The sequence below is a fragment of the Heterodontus francisci genome, chromosome 35 (genome assembly GCF_036365525.1).
Source record: "Heterodontus francisci isolate sHetFra1 chromosome 35, sHetFra1.hap1, whole genome shotgun sequence".
NCBI classification, from domain to species: Eukaryota; Metazoa; Chordata; class Chondrichthyes; order Heterodontiformes; family Heterodontidae; genus Heterodontus; species Heterodontus francisci.
The window spans coordinates 43,180,195-43,207,332 of NC_090405.1; the positions used below are offsets into that span (position 1 = coordinate 43,180,195).

General features: G+C 43.1%; 1 protein-coding gene across 1 annotated transcript in view; it reads right to left on the minus strand.

The window, feature by feature from the left end:
- The window catches only part of LOC137350485 (dual oxidase 2-like), a 100,300-nt gene that overhangs the window by 19,528 nt on the left and 53,634 nt on the right, over window positions 1-27,138 (minus strand). The window contains exons 18-28 of the mRNA XM_068015135.1: window positions 22,786-22,971; window positions 21,797-22,022; window positions 18,282-18,375; window positions 15,710-15,885; window positions 13,259-13,319; window positions 10,573-10,671; window positions 7,904-8,082; window positions 6,803-7,033; window positions 5,173-5,272; window positions 3,770-3,819; window positions 2,806-2,933 (exon numbers count right to left, since the gene is read on the minus strand). Of these exons, the coding sequence (XP_067871236.1) occupies window positions 2,806-2,933; window positions 3,770-3,819; window positions 5,173-5,272; window positions 6,803-7,033; window positions 7,904-8,082; window positions 10,573-10,671; window positions 13,259-13,319; window positions 15,710-15,885; window positions 18,282-18,375; window positions 21,797-22,022; window positions 22,786-22,971 (1,530 nt within the window). The remainder of the gene's footprint in view (window positions 1-2,805; window positions 2,934-3,769; window positions 3,820-5,172; window positions 5,273-6,802; window positions 7,034-7,903; window positions 8,083-10,572; window positions 10,672-13,258; window positions 13,320-15,709; window positions 15,886-18,281; window positions 18,376-21,796; window positions 22,023-22,785; window positions 22,972-27,138) is intronic.

The following is a 27,138-nucleotide window of genomic DNA, read 5'->3' on the forward strand; positions in this document are numbered from 1 at the left end:
ATATGGTCTGTCGTGGATTGGTGTCGATCATGCCAGATGCCATATTTTAATGGGGGATCACTATCCACTAATTTGAATTGAAGGACAATGCACCAAATTAATAAATGTAATGTATTAAAATTAAATAAGAACAGTGTAACGTTCCATCCCTGATGTATTTTGACCTCTCATTTTTTTACTTATATTTTTCAGGGTGAAATCCAGTAAGTTGTGCAGTAAGGCATGATTTGATAAATGAATATTTGGACAGAAAACCATAGGCAATATCCTACTATTGCCATGACTACTAGTTCCCTCGGAGAATGAATGAGCAAAATTGGCTCCATAACGTAAAAAAATGTATAGGAAGGTGCAATCAGCAGCAGATGTAAAGAATTTGCATCAACCTTCCCCAGAAACTGACATAGTGACATTGGTGAGGCACAAAAACTTCAATAACACTTGAAAAAAAAATTGCTTTCAAAAAAACTTAAGCCTCTGGATATGTGGGGGGGAAGAAGTCTTTGTGCAGTGACACCGTGAACAATTCTTTGTGAATATGTTTATATTGTCACCGGACGCAGCAACCAGTGCAATACCGCCATTCCTTCTGGTCTGTTAACAACATACCCCGGTAGAACAACACGGGAGATTCAACAACAACAATGAACTGAATTTATACAGCGCCCTCAATGTGGTGCGAGAGAGAAAAATGGACACCAAACCAAAGAAAGAGAGATTGGGAAGTTGACCAAAAGCTTAGTTAAAGAGGTGGGTTTTGAGGAAGATCGTAAAGGATGAGAGGGAGATGGAGGTGGATGGGTTTAGGGGGAGAATTTCATAAAATATGGCTGTTTTCTTCTTGACTGTTCCAAATGAAGCTGGTAAATAAATCTTGAACAGAGTGATATTGCCCTTTAACTCTCAAAGTAACCTGTTAAAATGGTATAGATCATTACACCAAATACAAAAGGAATATAATATATGGAAAGTGATAAAGTTGAGATTTTTCCATGTTCACATCTCTGTATTGTGTCAATATTGCCTCAACCACATCCTGGATAGAAAAATGATATTGTCTCTGTAAATGTTGTGGCCAAAATACTTCTGCACTGGCTGCTAAAATTCTCTGAGACTGCATGAAAATCTTTTCTATGTTCAACATTTTACACTTGTCCGCACTAAGTTTTACCTGGCACTGTTTGGCTCCCACATACTGTTTAGCTTATTTTCCAATTCCTGATTCCTTTGGTATTGCAAAACAAGCGGACATAATAATGCGTCGGGGGTTGTTGATTGTGATACTGGGGGCCTGGGCAGCTATAAATAAACTCTTAGATCTTTAATCTTTTGCTGCTGGTTCTTGGAAACTCTAGGACCCTTGCCCACAGCTCAAGGAAGTTCCTGCTTGACTGAAACACCCTTTTGTTTGTTTCCAGTTCACAAACTGTAACATGGAAATCAATATTAGTTACACTGAAATAAAATTTTGGTAGTTTAGTTACTGCCAATTAACAGCAAAGCACTAAAAAAAAATTAACATTAGCTGAAAAGGTCTACATGAATTTACAGCAAATTTACTCACTTTACGGACTTTGATAAGAGTTCATGCAATTAACTATTGCCAAGTGAGTTGCAAATTCACCCCCTGGACTAAAAAGGGAAGAACCAGATTAATCACTGCTCAAGTATTAAAAGGGGAACCTTCCCACCTGATGCAAAAATGATTTCAAGGGAATGGTCCCATCTACTGAATAATAAAACAAAGCTTCCAGTGGCTCTGGAACTTAATCGAGTGAGTAGTTGACCCATACAGTCCAGGAAAGCCCTAGGCTCAATTCTCAAGGCTATGTTAATTATTCTCCTTGGGGGCACTGCAGTGAGTGCCAATGGCCCTGGGTTGGGGGAAAATTGCTCAGTGTCCTTGCTTGCAATCACTATCCTGTAACCCCTGCTTGTGTCAGTTGAGAACGAGATTGGATTGCTGCCTCCATTGCCACTACAGTCAAGTAGCATGTCAACATGCGCCCGTGAGGACCTTATTTCAATAATAGCCACTGTGTTGAGGGATGCATGGAGCTGGCACATGTGAACCATTTCCCAGAGAGGGAAAGGGAGAAGAGAAAACAAGCAGAGAAAGTAATAACGATGAAAATGCAAAAAGAAGTACTTAAATGGATAATGAATCAAATTGTACAATAGTACATTTTAAAGATTGAACAATGGGCTACGCTTTTCAAACAGATGCTGGCAGTCAAACACGTTAGCAGCACAAGTTGAAAAACGTAGGTAATGTACCCATAATTTTTGGAAATTTTTTAATTAACTCCAGAATATGGCTGACACTGGTAAGGTCATAATTTTGCTCATCCCTAAATGCCCTGAGAAAATGGGAGTGAGGGCTTTTACAGCTATTGTTTTGACAACTAACTGGCTTACCAGGCCATTTCAGAAGACACTTATAAGTCAACTGCGTAGCGTGGGACTGGAGTCAACTCGGGTAGGGGTAGCAGATACGTTTCCCTGAAGGATATCAAAGAACCCATGGGGTTCTCTTAATGACAATTTGGCAACTTGTAAGGTTTATTATTGGTGCCAGTTCACAAGTGACCAGATCTATTAACTTACCATGACCTCTGGGTTGGTCATCTCGTACCTCAGTAACTTTATTGCTGCATTGTATATATGCACAGGCAGTAGGAAAAATTCACTGCCACCAGCTCATACTCAGATGATTACCTTAAATTAATCTAATCTTCGGCTCCAACCAGATTTTTCACTAGGGATTGTAGATGCCAATGTGAATTTGTAAAGATATCTCCTTACCAAGATGTATATTGCTATGTAGAGATGGTGGGACACCCAGAACGCTCTAAAGCTAATGCGCCGGAAATAATGCAAGGCAAAGACGTGTAGAAATGAGAAGACAAAAAGGAGAAGAACTCCGGTCATTCCTGAAAAATAAAAGACCAGTTATTAATGCTCCACCTGACGGATTATTCTTCACTAATGCACGGCTGAGCAAATCTGAGGTTCCCGACAGCGGTTGTTAATTCTTTGCAAGTCTTTTGGATTCAAAGGGAAGCACTGACAGGCACTAGGCTGAGCAAAGGAATAAAACAAGGGGAGCTGTATCCAACCCAAGCTAACGTGGCCAAAATATCCACTTTCTCTCTCCCTCCCTTTAACTGCATGGTTACAAGTTCAAACACTTCAGGATAGTTTTAATTCAATTTCCAATAGATGAGAGTCTGTAGCTCCAAATAGTCCACTACAACACTAACTATTGTTAAACTAGCATTTCACTCAGAGGTGGTATAAAGATGACGACAAGGAGAAATTTAATTATTATTGTTGTGTAATTTGAGTGCTTCTCTGAGCTTTGACTGCATCTTGGTTTCAGGTATCTGATACTGATATTGTTACATACATTTCATTCAGCAACACAGATCTAGGGACACATACAGATCTAGAAGGTACTAGGTTCAATCCCTGGCTTGTGTTAATTTAGCTGATCTCAACTGGAGTAATTACAGTTCACGTGAGCATCCTCGGTCAAGGGAGAGAAAGAAAATTACCCAAGGTTTGCAGTGCAGATTGCTATCAAGGTTAGGTGATGGAAAGTACATGTTTGTGGACAGGGACAGGACAAGCTTGGTTTTGATGCTTCCCACAAAGACTCATTATCCAAGAATGGTCACTTGGTTGAGAATTGGTTGCCTCGATAAAAGACTAATTATTTTGTATCCAAATCTTTTATAAAATTTAGTCCTGAGGAGGGTGCAAGTACCTGTAATATTCTGAAAGAACCACCAGTAAAACTTCAGGGGAATTTCAGACCTACAGGAAAAAGGAGACATCATGAGTCATTAGCTTGAATACATCAAAGGTAGTGTTGTAGTGGGAAACATCGCAATCCATTTGATATTCCAAGTACGAGCTATTGCAATCTGCCTAATGCCACTCCAATCATGAACCATTACAGACTGTCTAATACCAATCACTGCTAGAGCTAGAAGTTCAGTGGCATTTCTCCTTCTTGCAGGTGTTCAAATGGGTGCCAAAGTGACGGGCGGTGTGCAAACACACATTTAACACTGAACATGTGCCCCCTGCCATATTGGTAAAGGCTCCAGCATAGGTGCCCAGGGTCCATGCCTGAAAAAGGCGTTAGACCCTTTGTATACGTAAATAGGGGTCCTAACGCCTGGTTTGGGACTCCTTACCAAAATTGGGCAGCCCCCAAACACAGCAGCCGGCAAGCCTGCTGTGCTCAGGATAACCCAGCTCTACATGTGGCCAGAGTAGAGGTCCTTACAAGGAGGCTTCCACCGAGAAAAAGGTTAAGCTTTGTGGGAAATACTTAGCTGAATGTGGAGGTCTGCCCTTCGTGCCTCCACAGCCATCCTAAAGATTTATGTTGACTCCCACTCGGCCCCATCTCCTGATTCTCAGATCTACCCAGGGTTGCTGCCAGTGTAGCAGCTTCCCGATATTGATGTCAGCTTAACTGGTGAAATGCCTGGGAAAGCCCAGCAGCCTTCCACAGCTCGCTAGTCTAATTTAAGGGAAGCTTGAGCTCCAATTTCGATCTATCATTACTATCTCCTCCAGTGGAAGGATTTGTTCTGTGCTTAAACATTACTGAAAAGAGATCTCGTGATGGGACTTTGCTGTGTGTAAATTGACTGCTGTGTTTCCCTACATTTACAACAGTGACTACACTTCAACTGTCCTTCATTGACTGTGAAGTGCTTTGAGAAGTCCTGAGGTTGTGAGAGGTGCTATATATTGAAACATATAGGATTCTGAAGGGGCTTGACCGGGTAGCTGCTGAGAGGATGTTTCCCCTCATGGGGGAATCTAGAACTAGGGGGCATAGATTCAGAATAAGGGGTTGCCCATTTAAGACACAGATGAGGAGGAATTTTTTCCCTCAGAAGCTTGTGAAGCTTTGGAATTCTCTACCCCAGAGAGCTGTGGAGGCTTAGTCAAGGCTGAATTAGACATAATTTTTGAATTATAGGGGATTCAAGTGTTATAAGAACAGGCGGGAAAGTGGAGTTGAGACCAAAATCAGATCAGCCATGATCTTGTTGAATGGGGGAGCAGGTTCAAGGGGCTGAATGGCCTACTCCTGCTCCTATTTCTTATGTTCTAAGTTCTTTCTTATTTAGTAATAGTTCAACTTACCCATCGTCGTGGATTGCCTCAGGGAATAGGCAGGCTAGAACACTGAGTGGGTTGGCAGAGAAAGCGTAGATATTGACTGCATGAGCTGCACTATGGAGTACTGCAAAGAAAGTCAAACAAATATGCTGTGTAATTAAATACAATACACTTTCGAGTTTCACAATCCACAACCAATGAAGGCGGAGTGATGCAGTGAAGTAGACATTTACTTCTCACCACTGACCGAAATTCAGATCTAATTCAGATGGATGGGACTTGAGCTTCCTCTAATGGCTATTATTATGCAAGGAATTCATCAATTTACTGGGATTGCATTGATTACAGAATCTATTCGGGCCCGTTTTTCACTCATTCAAAACCCATTCATTCATAGAGTTAAAATTGGGCTCGAGCTGTGACTGTGTGTTAAGGATACTTCCTGATGGCTTGCCTGTTTAAGGCAGCGAGCAGCTCATCCACACGGATCCAATTTGTAGCTTCCAGGTTTGACTGATTGGGTGGCATAACTGATAGTGTAATTGGTCTCAGCTCCTCAAAGCAGGAGAGAAAAAACAAAATCGACCATCCTAATTGATATCCGGTGACTACTGCTTTAAGGCCTGGACAACGTATGCCAGCCAAGAGCAACGTCTCAATTCATTCCATCTTCGCTGCCTTCGGAGAATACTTGGCATCAGGTGGCAGGACTATATCTCCAACACAGAAGTCCTTGAAGCGGCCAACATCCCCAGCTTATACACACTACTGAGTCAGCGGCGCTTGAGATGGCTTGGCCATGTGAGCCGCATGGAAGATGGCAGGATCCCCAAAGACACATTGTACAGCGAGCTCGCCACTGGTATCAGACCCACCGGCCGTCCATGTCTCCGTTATAAAGACGTCTGCAAACGCGACATGAAATCGTGTGACATTGATCACAAGTCGTGGGAGTCAGTTGCCAGCATTCGCCAGAGCTGGCGGGCAGCCATAAAGACAGGGCTAAATTGTGGCGAGTCGAAGAGACTTAGTAGTTGGCAGGAAAAAAGACAGAGGCGCAAGGGGAGAGCCAACTGTGCAACAGCCCCAACAAACAAATTTCTCTGCAGCACCTGTGGAAGAGCCTGTCACTCCAGAATTGGCCTTTATAGCCACTCCAGGCGCTGCTTCACAAACCACTGACCACCTCCAGGCGCGTATCCATTGTCTCTCGAGATAAGGAGGCCCAAAAGAAAAAAAAGAAAGAAAGAAACTGCTTTAAGTGTCTCTATACCGGTTAGGTGAGAACAGGATCACATTTGACTGCGATGATCTTGGGGCCATTAAACCAACCTAATCTTGCCCTCATCAACATCCACCATCAAGTTGGGGTCACTGGACAGAAATCAGGAGCAGAGATCGTTGTCCCTCCCGATCACGGGTGCTAAGGTTAGTGACAGCGATCCTTCTACTGCCCCAGCTGAGATAAGCTAATTTAGCACAAGCTGGGGATGGAGCCTTGAACCCTTCTGTTTGATTTCATGTTGGCCAACTTCCCACTGGTAATTACCAACTGAGCTATCATGGTATCTTTATCGATGTTCCTTTTTAAACAAAGGTTGCTGTCAGCAGAGTCTCCATTCACTGGTGCACCCAGTATTATAACATTTCTTACCTGAGAAAAAGGCAGCAGCCATCGCAACCCAACGATGGAAATCCACGGCTGAATCAAAGGGAATGTAACGATTGAAGAACGTTTCCCGCAGGACTGTGATGAGGTTCCGGCACATGGTGAGAAGGATGTACGAGTACAGGAAGGAGATAGCGGCTGCTGATCCGCGGGCAATGATGAGACCAACTCTTGTGGTCTGTGGCACTCCAGAGTGCTCTCTTAACATTGCATAGTCTGAAGAAAAAGGGTGCATTTATCAACTTGTCATAAACAATCAATTTATTCATCACAGTTCAACATGTCCAGAACATTATATCTGTTTACATATAAGCAATTGCTTAAGAGATATACTCGCAAGTACTAAACCTGTGGATGGCTATTTCAAAAAGTGGACAGCATATTATAATGAGCCGCCGCAAGCTAGATCGCACGTGCGTGTTGCCATTTTTTTTGTCCGCCGCTCCTGGCAGCGGGAACGTAAAATCCAGCTCCTGGAGTGTTACATTCAGTTCTGAGGCACCACACCTCAAAAATGACATATTAGCCTTGGAGAGGATGCAGCAGAGATTCACCAGAATGATACCGGGGCTAAAAGGGTTACGTTACGAGGTTCATAGACCAGGCTTGTGTTCCCTTGAATGTACAAGATTAAGGGTTGATTTGATTGAGGTATTTAAGATGATTAAAGGATTTGATAGGGTAGATAGAGAGAAACTATTTCCTCTGGTGAGAGTGTCCAAATCAAAATAGTATAAGCTTAAAGTTAGAGCTAGGTCATTCAGGGGTAATGTCAGGAAGCACTTCTTCACACAAAGGGTTCTTTGGGAATATGAATTCTTGCCCCCGACAAGCTGTTGAGGCTGCGGGGGGGGGGGGGGGGGCAACTGAAAATTTCAAAACTGTTTCAAAAAGTTTTTTCGTTGGGTAAGGGCATTAAGGGATATTGAACCAATGTTGGTAAATGGAGTTAAGGCACAGATTAGCCATGATCTAATTGAGTGGCAGAAAAAATCCAAGGGGCTGAGTGACTTCCTCCTGTTCCTAGGGTGGTACAGTCTCTTAATTCTAGAACACGTCACTGTGCAAGCGTAACGTGGTACTTACAATAAGCACGCTCAACAAAGACACCCGCAGTAATACCGAAGCAGATGATGCTACAAAAAATTTGACGTTGATGGTTTAGAATATATTGCCTCAATTCCTGAATTTTCTGTTGAAATTTGTTTTTGCTATACTTTTCCCGTTTTGCTTCTGCGAAAACTTTACCCATTATTTGAGAAGATCTGAAACATAAACAGAAAAAAAAAATCACAACCCACAGAATAGAAAGACTTAATTTTTTAATTTAGAGATACAGCACTGAAACAGGCCCTTCGGTCCACCGAGTCTGTGCCGACCAACAACCACCCATTTACACCAACCCTACAGTAATCCCATATTCCCTATCACCTCCCTACACTAGGGGCAATTTACAACGGCCAATTTACCTATCACCTGCAAGTCTTTGGATGTGGGAGGAAACTGGAGCACCCGGCGAAAACCCACGCAGACACAGGGAGAACTTGCAAACTCCGCACAGGCAGTACTCAGAATCGAACCCGGGTCCCTGGAGCTGTGAGGCTGCGGTGCTAACCACTGCGCCGCATTTATATAGCACCTTTCATGACCTCAGTGCATCCCAAAGCACTTTAGAGCCAATGAAGTGCATTTGAAGTGCAGTCACTGTTGTGATGGAGGAAATGCGCAGCCAATTTATGCACGGCAAGTTCCCACAAACAGCAATGGGATAATTTTTAAAAAAAAATTCTTTCTTGGGATGTGGTCATTGCTGGCAAAGCCAGCAATTGTTGCCCATCCCTAATTGCCTTTGAGTGGCTTACTAAGGCCATTTCAGAGGGCGGTTAAGAGTCAACCACATTGATGTGGGTCTGGAGTCACATGTAGGCCAGACCAGATAAGGACGGCGGATTTCCTTCCCTGAAGGACATGAGTGAACCAGATGGGTTTTTACGACTAACGGTGATAGTTTCATGGCACCGTTACCAAGACTTCAATTCCAGATTTTTATTAATCAATTGAATTTGTTAACTAATTGAATTTAAGTTCGACCAGCTGCCATGGCGGAATTTGAACTGGTGTTCCCAGGGCATTAGCCTGGGCCTCTGGATTACTAGCTCACTCACATTCACTCACTGTGATATTACCACTGCACCGCCGTCTTCCTCGCTCCATCCCGCCTCTGGGCCATTTTTTTGCGGAGGTAGAATTCGGGGGGTGGGGAGCGGGGGTTGGTAGGCCTACCAGCCAGCATGCAGCAGGTAGCCCTCATGGTACTTAAGGGCCTAATGGAGGCCAACTGGAATTTTCCAGTCAGCCTTCAGGTTCCCACAAGCAGCAGTGGCCAGTTTAAGTGCCTGGAGGTGGCCTCCCGGTAGCAGGTCATGTGGCCGGTGCTCCAGGCAGGCCTAGGGGCTCTTCCTGCTTGCTTGGGTGCAGGAGCAACCACAGGCCACCCTGTAAAGGGGATTCCATTCCCCCCACCCCGAGCCCTGGCACCCCGCACAGTGGTGACATGGCTCCAAAAGCCATTTCTAAATTCAAAGTTAAAAAGGTTAGAGAGAGGCCGCCTCCATGTTGAAGCGCCCTCTCTCTTACTTACCTCCCATTGCAGCCTACTGCTCCTTTCAAGCTGGAAAGCCTCTGATTGGTCCTCCAGCATCTAGAGCCTGCCTGTGGTCCTTAACTGGACAGAAAACTTATCCCCTTGCTAATTAAGGTGCGCCCATGAAAATCACAATGAGCGACTGTTGCCCCCCGGGGAAGGGTTTGGGACTGGAACCAGCCCTGACCTCTGTTTCCAGTCCCGGATAGAAAATCCTGCCTTTGTGTATCTTACCCCAGTGAGAGTCAGTACCTTTCATTGAGAACGGGGAGAATTTTGGTGGGAGCAGGGAAGGGAAATAACTTTAAAAATCAACAGATCTAAAAAAAAAATGTTAAACAACTGAGAAAAAAAATAAACTGATGTCTTGGGTTTTCACTTGCTTTTCTGCAATTTCCTACTGATAATTCTGGCTAATGATTTTAAAATGGTGCAGAGCCAAATCAAGATATATAAAGAAAAGGCATTTCAAATTTTGCACAGAAAAATCGTGGAAAACATGAGAATGGAATTGTACATACATTTTGTAAGCAACACAGGAAGGCTATCCCATAGTTTTCAGAGTACTGCAATTTACTTTGGCTTTTAAAAAAAAATTCTTTCATGGGTTGTAGATGTCACCAGCAAGGCCAACATTTGTTGTCCATCCCTGATTGGCCTTGACAACCGAGCGGTTTGCTGAGCCATCTCAGAGGACAGTTAAGAGTCAACCACATTGCTGTGGGTCTGGAGTCACATGTAGGCCAGACCAGGTAAGGATGGCAGATTTCCTTCCCTAAAAGGACATTACTGAACCAGGTGGGTTTTTACAACAATTGATGACAATTTCATGGCACAATTACTAAAACTAGCTTTCAATTACAGATTTTATTAATTAATTTAATTTAAATTCCAACATCTACCATAGTGAGATCTGAACCTGTGTCCCCAGGGCATTAGCCTGAACTGCAGTGGCATTACCATTATGCCACCATCTCCCCTTATGCTGTTCCCTGGACCAAACTTCAGTGAAGATTTGGTTCTGAACTAACCGCAACTTGTAACGTCAGCTGAATTAACAACACAATATATTCCTGACGCTGCTTTATATAGCTAACATCTTACGTCTTACTTCTTGCCAAACCGCTTGCGCAGATCCGTGACAAAGTTTTCTGGGCTTGAGGTTTCTGGCTGGCTGGTTTCTAGCTGGTTTATCGTGCTTTTTGGTGCTCTGGAAAAAGTCAGAGAATGATATTTTTAAGGCTTAAGGGAAAATCTAGCACGATCTGGACCCCATGCCAAAGCAACTTTGCCAGCTGCTATCCAAAGAAGCTTTAACAGCTTTACGCGGGGGGATATTGAACGTACAAGACAAACAACATTTGCACAAGAGAAATAATGAATTTGTGTTTATAACAGCACCTTTCATGTTCTCAAAACATCCCAAAGTACTTCATACCCAATGAATTCAAGTATAGCCATTGCTATTACACAGAAATATATTGAAGTCAAATTTTGCACAGCAAGATCCCAAAAATAACAGAAAATGTGATGAATGATCAGTTAATCCATTTTGCTGATGTTGGTTGAGATATGAATGTTGGTCAGTACACATAGAGACTCCCTTCGTTTCTTTGAACAGTACTGCCGGGTCTTTTACACCCACTGTCAAATTAAGCTTGACTATTGTCTTGTCCCAAAGACGGCGCCTCCGACTGTGCAGCACTCCCTTAGTACTGCACTGGTGAGTCAGCCTGGATTATGTGTTCAAGCTGTAGAGTAGGGCTTGAACCCACAACCGTTTGCCTCAAAAGTGAGAGTGCTACTAACCCCTCAAAGTGGCATGTTCTGATATATTAAAGCACTGTTGCCTAGCGATCTCCTCTCTGACCGAGAGGCTACATAACACACCCCTATAACATGTGCAATACATTTTGGATAAACAACCCTAAGATAACATTGTGGAGATGATCAACTGTATTTAAATAATTATCTTTTAATCCCTAGGCTTCCTGTAGGTTTAGGCAGACCAGGGACCTTCTGCTTCTTTATTTCTCTCATAAATTTATGTTCAACCTCCGTCTGAGCCGGATAATGAGTAAAGGGTAGGGCACCCATTATCATGGGAGTGAAATATAAGACGACACACCAAAAATTATACAGTCCCAAGACAAGATTCAACTTTGGAGGTGATAGGAAATTCTGAATTTTTTTTTTTAGAAATTTAACTAATATAAATGAACTGAAAAACAAACTTAGATTGGATGCCAGGAAACAAATGATGCAATTGAAAAATAGTTTAACAAAGGTGCAAGGCATCTCTTATTGATGTCTGAGTATGGGAGTATAATTACAACAATACAAAAGTTCTAAATTTTTTAGTGCATATTTCTGTCCTCCCCTCTTGAAAGGGTTCTCAACTCTTCATGACCTCCTTCAACAAGGAACCTGGCTGAAAACCACTTTTTTAAAAAAAATGTGTTGCTCCATTAGCATTGAGTATGTCAATGGAGATAGGAGGAGTGAGTGCCAGTCAATTAGGCGCGGCACATTGCGAAAGCAAAGTTTGCACCCAAGATAAAATACTTTGCTGTTGTAATGTGCTCACCCAATCTGTTGGCACTGAGACAAGGAATACCTTAATAACGGCAGAATGAAGTAACAGGCTTTTTCATACCCCAACCTGCAACACACGCTGGAGAGATTACAGACCAACAAAGATACAGTTGAGTTATTAAAACAAATTGGTCAGTTCAAATTAATAAAATACATGTACCCAACCAAATATCTCTCTTTAAAATCTTTGAATCCAAACTTCTGACCTGATCATGGGTGGATTGCCAGCTGATGGACTGGAAAATGGGGCTCAGCCCAGTTCTAGCAGGAGTCTTTATGTTTACATGAGTGATTGTCCTTTCCTCTCCCCAATTGGAAAGTCTATCATTCTGTCTACCTCCCAAGCTCCCTGAACCACATGTCAAGGTAACACGGCTAGAACAAATCTCAGGTTAACATGAGGAATGCTATGCAATACCATCTTTCAGGGCCTCTGTGGAAAGCAGAGAGCTGGCATGAGTCCTGCTGTGATCACAATACCTGTGCAGCCAGAGATAAGCAATCCTGGAGGGGATTAACCACATTTAGAAAAATCCCAACAGATGAATTGGAAGGAAGGCAGGAAGGAGAAATTCATTTTAGCTGGGCTCTTCCTGGACCTCTCTTCCATCATCAGAATGGTGTGATGCTGTTCTGATTTAGTTTCTGGTAGATCACCACTGATGCACGCTTATGGGCCACCCACCTCATGTGTGCCGATGAGCCAGTCCCTGTAATTTGGTAGGAGGTCCACTCCACTGCACTTCCGCTGGTGGAGTGACCACGTCAATCTTTTGGGCTCTATGCTTCGTTATAAAGTGTATAGCGAGTGCCCAGAATTACACAGAATGTACAGCACAGAAACAGGCAATTTAACCCAACAGGTATAGGTTGGTGCTTATGTTCCGCATGAGCCCGCATCCACTTTATTTCACCTAATCCTATATCAGCACATCCTTCTATTCCTTTCTCCCTCATGTACTTACCTAACTTCCCCTTGAATGCTATTTATCTCAACTACTCTTTTTGGTAGCGAGTTCCACACTCTCTTAAATTGGTTATTAAATTTATCAGTGATAATCTTACATTTATGGCCCCTAGTTTTGGATGCCACACACCCCCTCACCCAGTGGAAACATCTTCTCCATGCCTACCCTATCAAACCCCTTCATATGTTTGAAGACCGCAATCGGTCATCTCTCAATTGCCTGCGGTTTACTTACTCATTTTTCTTCTGTATGATGGAGACCCGGTTCGTTTGGCCACGTTTCCGTCCTTCAACACCTGGAGTAACGAATTAATAAGAGATATCGAATCTAAAAATTCCAGGCTACAGCTTAATAAAAATGCCCATTGGCATAATTTGCCTCCACTGTTACTTTTACTGCTTCAATGAACTTGTGGCTCAATTAAGTGGTAACTTTTGGTTTTACCCATTCACCATGTAGAGCGGGCAAACCAACACACCCCATAAGCGATGGGGACAGCACTAATATTTTCTCTTAAATATTATTTGACTGGGTGAAAAGTGGCATTCTAGTCAGGAGAAGTAGTTCAATTTTCAGAGCCCAAAATATTTATTAGAGGTTGAAATCAGCCTCTTTGACTGCCTAGAACAATTTTTGGAGAAGAGGTGGAGGTTGTGTCATGAGATGGCCATTGTTCAGATTTTCTATTTAAGTGGCCCTGAGTGGCCACTTAAATAACAAAAGATTATAGTTTCTCAATAACTTTGCAAGTCAGGGTTCACATCACAGGGGCACAGTCTTAAAAAGAGACAGAGGGGTTAAAAATAAGCATGTCATTTACCTTGAGAAAGCTAAGCACGTTCAATTTGGTCTCAGGTTTGATAGTCTGGAGATAGCTTTAGTTAAGACTTTTTTCTGTAACTTGCCTTATCCCGATACCAAAAAAAAAGAGGCTAATCATTCCTAAAATTCTGAATTGGCCAAAGTTACGCCAAACATATTTGAAAATATAATAATATTTGTTTCACCAAAAGACGGTATTCAAGATGGAGGAGACCAAATTGGTTAAAAATGCTTCATGTGAATTTACGGCAACACTTGAGAAACCTTTCAAGGAACAGCAGTACATCAGGAAGAACGCCACTTTTCAACCAGTCAAAAACTGACAGCATTTGCACACAGAAGGCAATCAGAAGGAAATAACACAGGTTTGTAACAGTATCAGACCTTAATCATTACATTAGTAAATATCTTATAATGATTACCTCTAGTTTTGGACTTCACCACAAGTGGAAAGCCTTCTTTACATCTACCCTATCAAAAAACCCCTTTGTAATTTTATTCTCAACCCCCTATTAATGATTGCTTAGTGTGATCTGTGATAATTTAGGAAATACGTTTGGGGTATATGCAATGTTCTGCATATAATCAAAAGAAAAAAAATCATGGTTATTAGTTTCCATTAGCAGAAATGTGAAATAGACTCAAAGTTTTCACACTGCACAATTAACCAACAGCACACACTGCAGCAAAGACAGGAATCTTTTTTGAAATTTATTTATGGGATGTGAGGGACGATGACAAAGCCAATATTTATTACCCATCCATAATTGCTACTGAGAAGGTGGTGGTGAGCTGCCTCTTGAATGACTGCAGTGAAGGTACACCACAGTGCTGTTAGGAAGGAAGTTCCAGGTTTTAGACCCAGCGACAGTGAAGAAACGGTGATACAGTTCCAAGTCAGGATGGTGTGTGGTTTGGAGGGGAACATGCAGGTGTTGGTGTTCCTATGCGCCTGCTGTTCTGTCCTTCTAGGTGGTAGAGGTCGCAGGTTTGGAAGGTGCTGTTGAAGATGATTTGATGAGTTGCTGCAGTGCATCTAGTAGATGGTACACACTGCTGCCACTGTGCATCGGTGTTGGTGGAAGTGAATGTTTAAGGTGGTGGATGGGGTGCTGATCAAACGGGTTGCTTTGTCCTGGGAGCTTCTTGAGTGTTGTTGGAGCTACACCCATCCAGGCAAGTGGAGAGTTTTCCATCACACTCCTGACTTGTGTCTTGTCGATGGTGGAAAGCCTTTGGGGAGTCTACAGGTGAGTCACCTGCCACAGAATACCCAGCCTCTGACCTCTTCTTCACTGTCGCTGCATCAAAATCCTGAAACTTCCTTCTGAACAGCACTGTGGGTGTACCTGCGCCATATGGACTGCAACGGTTCAAGGCAGCAGCTCATTATCATCTTCTGAAGGGCAATTAGGGATGGGCAATAAATGCTGGCCTTGGAGAAATGCTCACATCCCACAAACGTATTAACAAAAAAGGTCCGGCAGCATCTATAGAGAGAGGAACAGCGTTAATATTTCTGATACAGTTGTGATGAAAGGTTCCAGACCTGAAATATTAGCTGTTTCTCTCTGCAGATGCTGCCATAAATTAATTACCTATTTCTGATAAAGACATCAAGCTTTTCTAAGGATGCAAAATCATGCAAGGTATTAGTTAACATTGTGAAGATGCTTGAAAGAGATGATGTCAGGTCACTGGCCCTATTGCCTCACTCACCAAGTCATCATTAAAATAAGTAAATCTGCACATTATGTTATCCCCACTGTAAACCCTGACTGTGAAATATCAATTCCTTGTTTGCATTTACTATTTAGAAGTGTAGGATTTAATAATTCTTAATGGTCTAATCGATTTGCTGACCTTTCACATTGAGCTGAGCTAGTTCCAACTCGGTGTAGTGATCTCGGAACAAGTAATGGAAATCCTCCCACATTAACTCCTCTTTGTCTTCAAATCCTGCATCTTTGAACATTGACTCGATCAGATCCTGTATCTGTTCTTTTGGCAAGCAGTCGTTCGAGATCTCGATGAACGACCTAAAACATTAAAAGGTAAATAACACTTGCTTAAACTTAATGAAACAAGCAATCAGTACGCACGACATTTCATTCACCAGTCAATATAAATATATCGCTTAACAGCAAGTGAAGTTTCAGACCAATATTTTGCTCAGAATATTGTGAGGTGATCGTTACAGAAGCCTGCTGTTTGATTTCATTGTGGGGTAAGATCACAGTGAATTCTCCTTTGCTTGAAGGCGGCAGGAAACCTTTTTAATCCAACAACCAGTTTATTGATGGTACCAGTCTAAAGATCATACCAAAAACTTGAAACTTATCTGCTAAAATTTCCAAGTTGAATCTCCAGGTTATAAATACACAGGCACAAAAGTTACAATGTATATGGAATTACTCAAATATCTTTCAACTATGATACTACAGGTCAAATTATTGCTTTTTAACAAAAAAAAGCCCAGCTAGTTTCTGTCATAGCAGGTTGAATTATACAAGACCTCCGGTGTCATTGACGGGGGCGGAAAATTCTTCCAGGAGAGGCCCGCCACGACCCCCGACGCCAAGAAGGCCCTGTCACATTTTACCGGCGGCGGTGAGGCCTTCATTTCATTATGGTAATGAAAGTTAACGCATGCAAGTTAACATATCTTGTCCCGGCAGCCATCCCACGCCGATATTCCGACTGTCGGCTGCAACTCCTGCACCTTGCGAGGTCAGGGGACGCGGGATGAAGCAGGGAAAACACTTTTTGTTGGCTGTGGGGATGATGGGAAGGCGTTGAAGGGCAAACGTTATGGGGTTGGGGGGGACAGTTCGGGTTGGAAATAAAGTTACTTTTGGTAATATAGGCCTAAAAGCTAACATTTGGGGAGTGGGGGGGCGGGGGGGGGAGGGCCTCCAGGTTTCATTTTTTTTTTCAACACAATTCACCATCATATTACTTTAAAAATTCAAATATCTTCTAAGAGCTTGAAGCCCTTTAAAAACAGCGCCGGCACCGGTGCTTGTGTGATGGTGCTGGACACCGTTGCTGGGGGACGGAGCGGCCACCCACTCTACGTCATCGGGGGCAGCCACTCCGACCCCCTCCATTTAAATGAGCCCCCATGCAAAATGTCATGGGGGCTCAGTGACGACGCATCTGCCTGGCAAGACTGGTGAGATCGGAACAAGGCACCGCAATTTGCAACGTGCTCATAAAATTCAGCCCAGCATGTCACGACTGGTTTCTAACCTAAGACTCCCCTCATACTGAGTCAATGATCACTCTCTGAGTTGCTTTACATCCTGAGCAGCGTTCAGTTGCTTCCTCTGAGACAGGCAGATAACTCACAACGCTCACAGGTACCTTCCTTCTGACGTTATATACTGGCGCTGGGGAGGAGGCAGTTGTTGGATGGGGTTGTGCGGGGAGGGGGTGCAGTGCAGTGCTGATGGAAGGGGGGTTGCTGTTGCCCAGTCACTGGGTTAGAATTTATGTTGTTTAGGAAGCACAACTTGATGAAAACATCCCCCCAAAAACGGCACCAAATAAGGTACGGAAAAATTGAACTCTTTTGATAAATTATAGCCTGCATTTTGCGAGTGCGCCTTGACTGTGATGGAAAATGCTGGGTAACATGCTTGTGATTTTCCAACAGGGACTAGCAACAGGCAGGGCCTGAGACCCAACATCAGCCTCGGGCCTATCTGTTCAGATGCAGGAATTGTTCCCCATGCCCAGTTCACACCAGCAGGCCAGCGCAAACAAACATCTACACTATTGATTGTCAAATAAGACTTTTTATTTTAAAGCCTTTCAGTTATTCGCTAAATTTGGAGAACATCTCTTGGACCAGGTGTCAGCCTCAGTCTGCATCTTCAAACAAGACTTAAAGTATGGGCTAAAAATTTGTTAAGGCCCGCTTTCAGGCACGGGTGATTCTTGATCTGTCCAATCTATTTCCCATTGAGGCAGGCAATACACAAACTAAGTTTTACCAGATCGTAGCATTGGCCAGAGCAGGCTCCAGGCCGTCGGCTGTCAAAGCACTCAGCAGGAGGCCGAGTAGCGTGCACTGATATCACATGGTGCAGCCAGCCTGCTACTCTTAAAGGCCATCTGCACGCTGCGAAAGGAAGATGCTGCTGGCTGCCTGTAGTGACACTGGTTTCGAGTAGGAGCTGCACGAATGGAGCACCAGCGGTGCTACGGAACCAAATTTCTTGGCCCTGTTCTCTGGGTGCTATCTGTAGGCAGCACTGTCCAAAGCTATTGAGAAAATGTCCTCTTTTATCTGAAGGAACCTGTTTGATCAGTTATTCTAAAAACATCCATTAGCGGAAATAGTCACAAACATATTTATAATGTCACAACAGGTCACACCCAGAGAATGGATGCACAGCGATAATATGAGAGTAAAGTTTATTTGATTTACCACAGCAGTTGTGAGAACTCTTCCTTTGACATGGAACCACTCCCATCTACATCGTACATTGAAAACATTAGCTTAGATTTCTCTTCGGGAGAACCTACACAAGGCAAATGGGATATTTTTAAATTGCTCCATTGTGGAAATCAAAGTTGAACAATGTCTATGCTCGGAGGCCAATCTTCAATGTTAGTATAATGCCTAGGGGCAGATTGAAGCATCATGACTAATATTTCTTAAAATTACGAAGGGAAATAGTAAAATGACAGAGTAAGGGGAATGCACCATTCCATTCACTTATGCCAACACTAACTTTTCATCTTCTTTACATGTTATTTCTAATCTGTTCCATAATATAGTAATGTGGTTGGGGTTGTAATGTAACAAATCAGACCTCAGAGTTGGGTCTTCTGATGAAGGGCCCCAACCAAAACATTAACTGTCATTCTTTTTTTGGATACTGGCTGATCTGTGCTACACTTCAAACATTTTCTTGCCTTTTTTGTTTAAAAGAAAGACAGGATCTGAATGGCAGAAAATTTGTCTTTAAAAGTCCAGTCGAGCCACTCAGTGAAGGGGTAATTTTCACCTTCATGGGTGCTGCTGTAAACTGATTGAGTAGATGACCTGTTATAGATGGCCTGTTATAGAACGCATGGGATTTTCATTTCAACTACGGAACTGTAAAGTAGGCGGGTGCTATTACGGGCACCCGAATGGCTTTGCTGGTTTAGCTGACAGTGAAAATTACCTCCACTGAGTTCTCTGTGATACAAATGGGGGAACCACCAAGCAGAGCTGAGCAAGAAAAAATCAGTGCTGGAAATACTCAGCAGGTTTGGCAGTATCTGTGGAGAGAGAAGCAGAGTTAACATTTCAGGCCAGTGACCTTTCATCAGAACTTGCAAAGGTTAGAAATGTAATCGGTTTTCAGCAAATAAAGCAGGGGTGGGGGAAAAGAGAACAAAAGGGAAGGTGTTGATAGGACAGAGGGTCAGAGAAATTAACTGAAAAGGAGGTCATGGGGCAAAGGCAAAGAGTGTGCTAAGTGGTGTGGTGAAAGACAAAGCATTAGTGCAGAGAGGGTGTTAAATGACAGAAAAATGAACAGCCCGAGCCAAAAGCACAAACATGAAAAAAAAAACTGTGGGCATGGACATGTTAAAAATACAAATGAATGATGAAACAAACTAAAATAAAGTAAAAATAAAAAAGGACCAGTCATGCTCTGAAATTATTGAACTCAATGTTCAGTCCAGCAGGCTGTAGTGTACCTAATTGGTAAATGAAGTGCTGTTCCTCGAGCTTGTGTTGATGTTCACTGGAACACTGCAGCAAGCCCAGGTCAGAGATGTGGACATGAGAGCCCTCACCCCTTCCCCTCCCTCCCAGAACCGCGACAGGGTTCCCCTGTCCTCACTTTCCACCCCACCAACCTCCACATCCAACGGATCATCCTCTATCATTTACGCCACCTCCAACTTGATGCCACCACCAAACACATCTTCCCCTCCCGTCAGCATCCAAAGTGATCGTTCCCTCGCGGTACCCTGGTCCACTCCTCCATTACCTGACACCTCGTTCCCTTCCCACGGCATATTCACATGCAATTGCAGGAGGTATAATACCTGCCCTTTTACCTCCTCTCTCCTCACTATCCAAAGGCCCAAACACTCCTTTCAGGTGAAGCAGCAATTTACTTGTACCTCTTTCAATTTAGTATACTGTATTCGCTGCTCACAATGTGGTCTCCTCTACACTGGGGAGACCAAACATAGATTGGGTGACCGCTTTGCGGAACACCTCCGCTCAGTCCGAAAACATGACCCCGAACTTCCTATTGAGTTCAATAATTTCAGAGCATGACTGGCCCTTTTTATTTTTATTTTATTTTAGTTTGTTACATCATTTGTTTTTTACCATGTGCCTGCCCACAGTTTTTTCCATGTTTGTGCTTTTGGCTAGGGCACAGTGGCGCAGTGGTTAGCACCGCAGCCTCACAACTCCAGCGACCCGGGTTCGGTTCTGGGTACTGCCTGTGTGGAGTTTGCAAGTTCTCCCTGTGACTGTGTGGGTTTCCGTCGGGTGTTCTGGTTTCCTCCCACAGCCAAAGACTTGCAGGTTGATAGGTAAATTGGCCATTGTAAATTGCCTCTCGTGTCGGTAGGAGAATGGTGGAAATGTAGGATTAGCATAAGTGGGTGGTTGTTGGCTGGCACAGACTTGGTGGGCTGAAGGGCCTGTTTCAGTGCTGTATCTCTCCATGACTCTATTTAACACCCTCTCTGCACTAATGCTTTGTCTTTCACCACACCATTAGCACTCTCTTTGCCTCCATCCCATGACCTCATTGTCAGTTAATCTCTCTGACTCTCCGTCCTACCAACACCTTCCCTTTTGTTCTCTTTTCCCCCACCCCCACTTTATATGTTGAAGACCTATTACATTTCTAACTTTTGCCAGTTCTGATGAAGGGTCACTGCCCTGAAATGTTAACTCTGCTTCTCTCACCACAGATGCTGCCAGACCTGCTGAGTATTTCCAGCACTTTTTATTTCAGATTTCCAGCATTTGCAGTATTTTGCTTTTTTATATAAGGAAAAGTAAGTACTGAGGACCATTCTTTTATATCTCCAAGGGGGTGTAGCTGGACCTAGAAGTAGATCATCTGTTTGATCGAGGAATATCTAAAATATTAAGTTTAAAAAAAACAAGTTGAAATTCTAATTGAAATTCAACAAACTACCCAGGGTGCACTCATAGGAAAATAACATCCAGTTGGCCAAGAGCTAATGGAGAAGTTGAGAGATTTATGCAAAGCTTAAAAAAGTGATATGTACAGTGACAAGTGAGAACAAGTCATGGAAGCAAACACTTTCTTCATAATTACAGAGCGACACTACTGGAAAACCTCCAGTTACACTCATCTTTGCACATACAAAATTATGAGGGGCATTGATGGGATAGATGGGAAGAAACTTTTTCCCTTAGCGGAGGGATCAATAACCAGGAGGCACAGATTTAAGGTAAGGGGCAGGAGGTTTAGAGGGGATTTTGAGGGAAAAAAATTTCACCCAGAGGGTGGTTGGAATCTGGAACACACTACCTGAAGGGGTGGTAGAGGCAGGAATCCTCACAACATTTAAGAAGTATTTAGATGAGCACTTGAAATGCCATAGCATACAAGGCTACGGGCCAAGTGCTGGAAAATGGGATTAGAATGGATAGGTGCTTGATGGCTGGCACAGACACGATGGGCTGAAGGGCCTGTTTCTGTGCTGTATGACTCTATGACTCTAACAAAAATTCTGAGAATGCACAAACTATTTTTGGGAGGACTTCCTGGAATGCAAGAATGAATACGTTAGGAACACACATTACTATGCATATCCCATATCACAGGACTACTCCATCATTTACTGGTCTTTATTGCTAACACCAGTATTGGTCAGTCTGTACCTGTCCTCATGGCACTTCCAGCCAAGTTTCAACCAGACCTCCCTTCCCAAACTCAGAATTACCTTTCATCAAGACAACAAAGATGTCCAGGAACTCCCGGAATGAGAGATAGCCGTTTCCATCTTTGTCTGCTAGTGAAAACATCTGATCCACAAACATGGAGTCTTCCTTTAGTCCCAGGGCTTCAGCAAACTCCGCACTTGTCAGCTCACAGTTCAGAGACTCCTTTGCCTTCTTTGAGGTTTCATTGTCAAAGTCCCCAGCATCTGACCCATCAATCTCCAGAACCTAAAGGTGGAAAATGGTACAAAAGTAGATAACATTGAGGGCTAAATTTTATCAGAGCGCTGTCCCCTGCAGCGGCGCGCTGTGTTATTAGCCCCCATGTTATTACGCGCAGGGGCTGATTTAAATGGAGGGGGTAGAGTGGCCACCCCGATGACGTAGACGGGGCAGTCGCCCCGTCCCAGCAACAGCGACTGGTGTCACTGCGCAGGCGCCATTTTTAAAGGACTTCAAATCCTTAGCAAAAATTTACATTTTTAAAGGGATATTAGATTTCATTTGCTTTTAATAAATAATTATAAGATGGAAGCCCCTTCCCAAACCCCCCTCCCCCCCCCCATCCCCAATGGTCTTTTCATTGCCCGAAGATACCGTTTGCCTTTGCTCCATGACCTTCTGGTCAGTGATTCTCTGTGACCCTGTCCTATCAACCTTCTCTTTTGTTATCTCTTGCCCCACCCCCGCTTTATTTGCTTAAAACCTATTACATTTCTAACCTTTGCCAGTTCTGATGAAGGGTCACTGACCTGAAACATTAACTCTGCTTCTCTCTCCACAGATTATGCCAGACCTGCTGAGTATTTCCAGTATTTCTTGTTTTTAACTCAAATTTATCACAGCTTTCATCATCTAATATTCTTATCACAACTTGGGAGATTAAGCTCATCCATTTCATTTTGTTAGCAAGTTGAAACAAATCGCTCGCTATGTATGCACAAGAGCAACTTCAAAATGATGCAATAGCTTGATGTAACCCTCACAGTACCTGTGCAAACACACGACGGAAAAATGTATCTAAGATCTTAATCCGCTGCCGCTTTGTCACAGCTTCTTTGAAAAGAGTGCCTTCTTTGACTTCATGGATAAACAGATTTATGCTATTGCTCTGCAGGTATGTTTTCAAATCTTCCACAAAGTTATCACGATCTTCTTCAGCATTAAATATCAACACCTGTGTACAAGATGTAGCATTCAGATTAGATTCATGACATTCTTTAAAGGTTAAGCAAACATTGAGACGGATGAAAGCTCTTGTGAAAATGATGGTCTACACCAGATAAAATCTACACCTGTCAGATAAGATACTATCAGCAAATATAAATGTTGTGCATGGTAATAAGATGCAACAGTAAAACTTGGCAGAACTTCATTGGGCAATGTACATATAATGTTGAGACACAAATGGAGTGTGTGATTTTTCTTTTCATGATTGAACTGACTTAGTAGCCCATAAAGGTTTGAACTGAGTGAATTACTGTTCAACTTCTGAGCGGAAATAAAAATTATGCACTGCAATATCTAATCCATCGTTGCAATATTCAAGGAAACAAAAAAAAGTTTACATTATAAAAACGTGCAATAGTCATATGCTTATAGGGACTCTGAAAGGTTACAGACAACAACACCAGTGCAATGCATAATGATACACTTTAGCCTATCATTGAAACTCAGGATGTTATCATACACAAACAGATGAAGAAGTTGGGATGAATATATGGGAAAGTAAGATGGAGGATTCTACCGTGGTCTTAGCAATGATTTGGCTATCAAGCTGAACATAAGGGTCTAATAAAGGCTGAAATTTGCTGACGATTAAGACAATATGGCCAAGGAGGCAAGACCTTTAAGCCAAATTAGCACGTTGCTTGTTCAAGGCAAAGTCCCTGAATTATCTAAGTAAAGGGAAAAATTGACACGTATTTTAGAATTTGCCTCGGTTGCCAGTTCAGTTAGGCAAAGGTTTGTGTGCTTACGCAGTGCAAATGTGTCATAAATACAGAAATTTGCAGCCATTCCGGTTATACATTTGTCCATTCTAACAGCGATGGTATTGTACATACTTCATAAATACCACAAAAGTTGCCCTTTGCTCGCTGCAAGCAAATGATACACAGAGCGAAGATCAGTGCTGGGATTTTAACAAAGGGGATTGCAACACAACTCAAATGTTCAGAATATGAGGGGCAATCCAGATGACAGAATCTTCTTAGACTGAAGACAATCCTAGACACAGTGTTGAGGAAGACATATAGATCTAAATGAAGGAAACTTGGTGGTAGGAGTAATGCTAACCTATTTCCTAATATCCAAGTCATGGTCAGAATCCTTCAAAGGATTTTACATCATTTGCATTTACATTTATCTAGCATGACTGGAAAAATGCAGCTATGAGGAAAGATTGGACAGGCTGGGGTTGTTCTCCTTGGAACAGAGAAGGCTGAAGGGAGATCTGATTGAATAAAGTGGAAGTGAAATGTCTATTCACCTTAGCAGAGAGGTCAGTGACGAGGGGGCAGAGATTTAAAGTGATTGGTAGAAAAATAGAGGGGTGTTGAGGAAAACCTTTTCCACCCAGAGGGTGGTGGGGGTCTGGAACTCACTGCCTGAAAGGGCAGTTGAGGCAGAAACCCTCAACTTTTTCAAAAGAAGTCTGGATATGCACCTCAAGTGCTGTAATCTGCAGGGCTACGGACCAAATGCTGGAAGGTGGGATTAGAATAGGTGGACTGTTTTTTGGCCGGCACAGACACGATGGGCCAAGTGGCCTCGTTCTGTGTCTTAAACTTTCTATGATTCTGTTCTATGTCCTCAGGATGTCACAAAGCTCTTTACAACCACTGGATTACTTCTGAAGTACAATCACAGTGCAGGCATATATTGCAGCCAACCTGCACAGCGCAAATAATCAGTTAATCTGTTTCTTTTTATGCTATTGGTTAAAGGAACAGTGTTGGCCAAGAAACAGAGGGAATAATCCCATACGTGAGCCCGACGAGTGATGTTTGTGGGGCTATTTGACCATCATGGGGTATCACAGCCAAACTCAATCCTGTCTCCAACCAACCCCAACAAAATGAAAAGACTTGCATTTATATAGCATGTTTCATGACCTCATGACGTCCCAAAGTGCTTTACAGCCAAAGAGGTACTCTATGAAGTATAATAACTGTTGTACGAAATGTGGCAGCCAAATTACGCACAGCAAGGTCCCACAGGCAGCAGTGAAATAAATGATTGATTAATTGGTTTAAGTGGTGTTGGTCATTGGTTGAGGGGTAAATATTAGCCAGGACACCAAGGAGAACTCCCCTGCTATCCTTCAAAGTCATTTACAGCCACCTGAGAGGGCAGACAGGACCTGCGTTTAAAATCTCATCTGAAAGATGGCAACTCCAACGGTCTCAATACTGCACTAAACTGCTAGGCTGAACTATGCGCTCAAGTTTCTGGAGTGGGGTTTAAAACTTAAAGCCATGTGATTGAGAAGCATGTGCACTACCACTGAGCCAAGCCTGTTGCATGCAATTTCCAGAAGAAGTCACTGCAAAGTTTGAATGGAAACTTTTCCTGTTACTCATACCCCTACGCACCATCCTTGGTGTACTATGAGCAATTATAGCATCCTTATTACTTTTGTGGTTGAAATCATGTTAATAACAGAGCTGAAATTCAACATGGGACCTTCCAAGCTTGTCTCTGCTCAGTACTATACCAGTTGGTGCACTTACCTACTAAGCCATTAGGGAATGTAATTTGACAGTGACATATGGTTAGGTTGCAATTCCTCAAAAAACAGCTGTGACTGATATGACAGGTAACCATGGTTAAATGGTCAAGTTACTGGGGCATTAAACCTGTGTTTATGTCCTGTCCACAAAATACAGGACAAATCCAATATGGCCAATCACTGCTCCATCAGTCTACTCTCAACCATTAGCAAAGTGATGGAATGTGTTGCTGACAGTGCTATCAAGTGGCACTTATTCACCAATAACCTACTCTCAGATGCTCAATTTGGGTTAGGCCAGGACCACTCAGTTTCAGACCTCTTTACAGCTTTGGTCCAAACTGGGGCAAAAGAGATGAATTCCAGAGGTGAGGCGAGGGTGACTACACTTGACATCAAGGCAGTATTTGACTGAGTATGGCATCAGGAAGCCCTAGTGAAATTGAAGTCAATGGGGATTAGGTGGAAACCTTTCCACTGGTTGGAGTCATATCTAACACAAAGATGGTTGTGGTTGTTGAAGGCCAATCAGCAAAGCTCCAGGACATCATTACAGGAGTTCCTCAGGGTTGTGTCCTAGGTCCAACCATCTTCAGCTGCTTCATCAATGACCTTCCCTTCATCATAATATCAGAAGTGGGGATGTTCAGTGCAGTGTTCAGTACCATTCACAATGCCTCTGATAATAAAGCTACATCCAGGCTCGGGCTGATAAGTGGCAAATAACATCTGAGCCACACAATTGTCAGTCAATGACAATGTTCAACAAGAGAGAGCCTAATTACCTCCCCTTGACTTTCAAAGTATTACCATCCTGACTCCCCAAAGCCTGTCCACCATCTGCAAGGCACATAAGGAGTATGATGGAATATTCTCCACTTGCCTGGATGGGTGCAGCTCCAACAACACTCAAGAAGCTCCACACCAGCCAGGACTAAGCAGCCTGCTTGTTGGCACCCAATCCACAAACCCTCCACCACGCAAGCACAGTGGCAGGAGTGTGTGCCATCTACAAGATGCACTGCAGCAACTCGCCAAAGCTTCTTCGACAGCACCTTTCAAACCTGCGACCTCTGCCACCTAGAAGAGCAGCAGATGCATGGGAACACCACCACCTGCAAGTTCCCCTTCAAACCACACACCATCCTGACTTGGAACTATATCACCGTTTCTTCATTTTCATAGAGTCATATAGCACAGAAACAGGCCCTTCGGCCCATGTGTCTGTGCCAGCCATCAAGCAGCTAACTATTCTAATCCCATTTTCCAGCACTTGGCCCGTAGCCTTGCATGCTATGGCATTTCAAGTGTTCATCGAAATACTTCTTAAAGGGTGAGGGTTCCTGCCTCTACCACCACTTAAGGCAGTGTGTTCCAGATTTCAACCACCCTCAGTGAATTTTTTTTTCCTCAAATCCCCTCTAAACCTCCTGTCCCTTACCTTAAATCTATGCCCTCTGGTTATTGTTCCCTCCACTAAGGGAAAAAGTTTCTTCCTATCTAACCTATCAATGCCCCTTATAATTTTGTATACCTCAATCATGTCCCCCCCTCAGCCTTCTCTGCTCGAAGGAAAACAGCCCTAGCCTTTTCAGTCTCTCTTCATAGCTG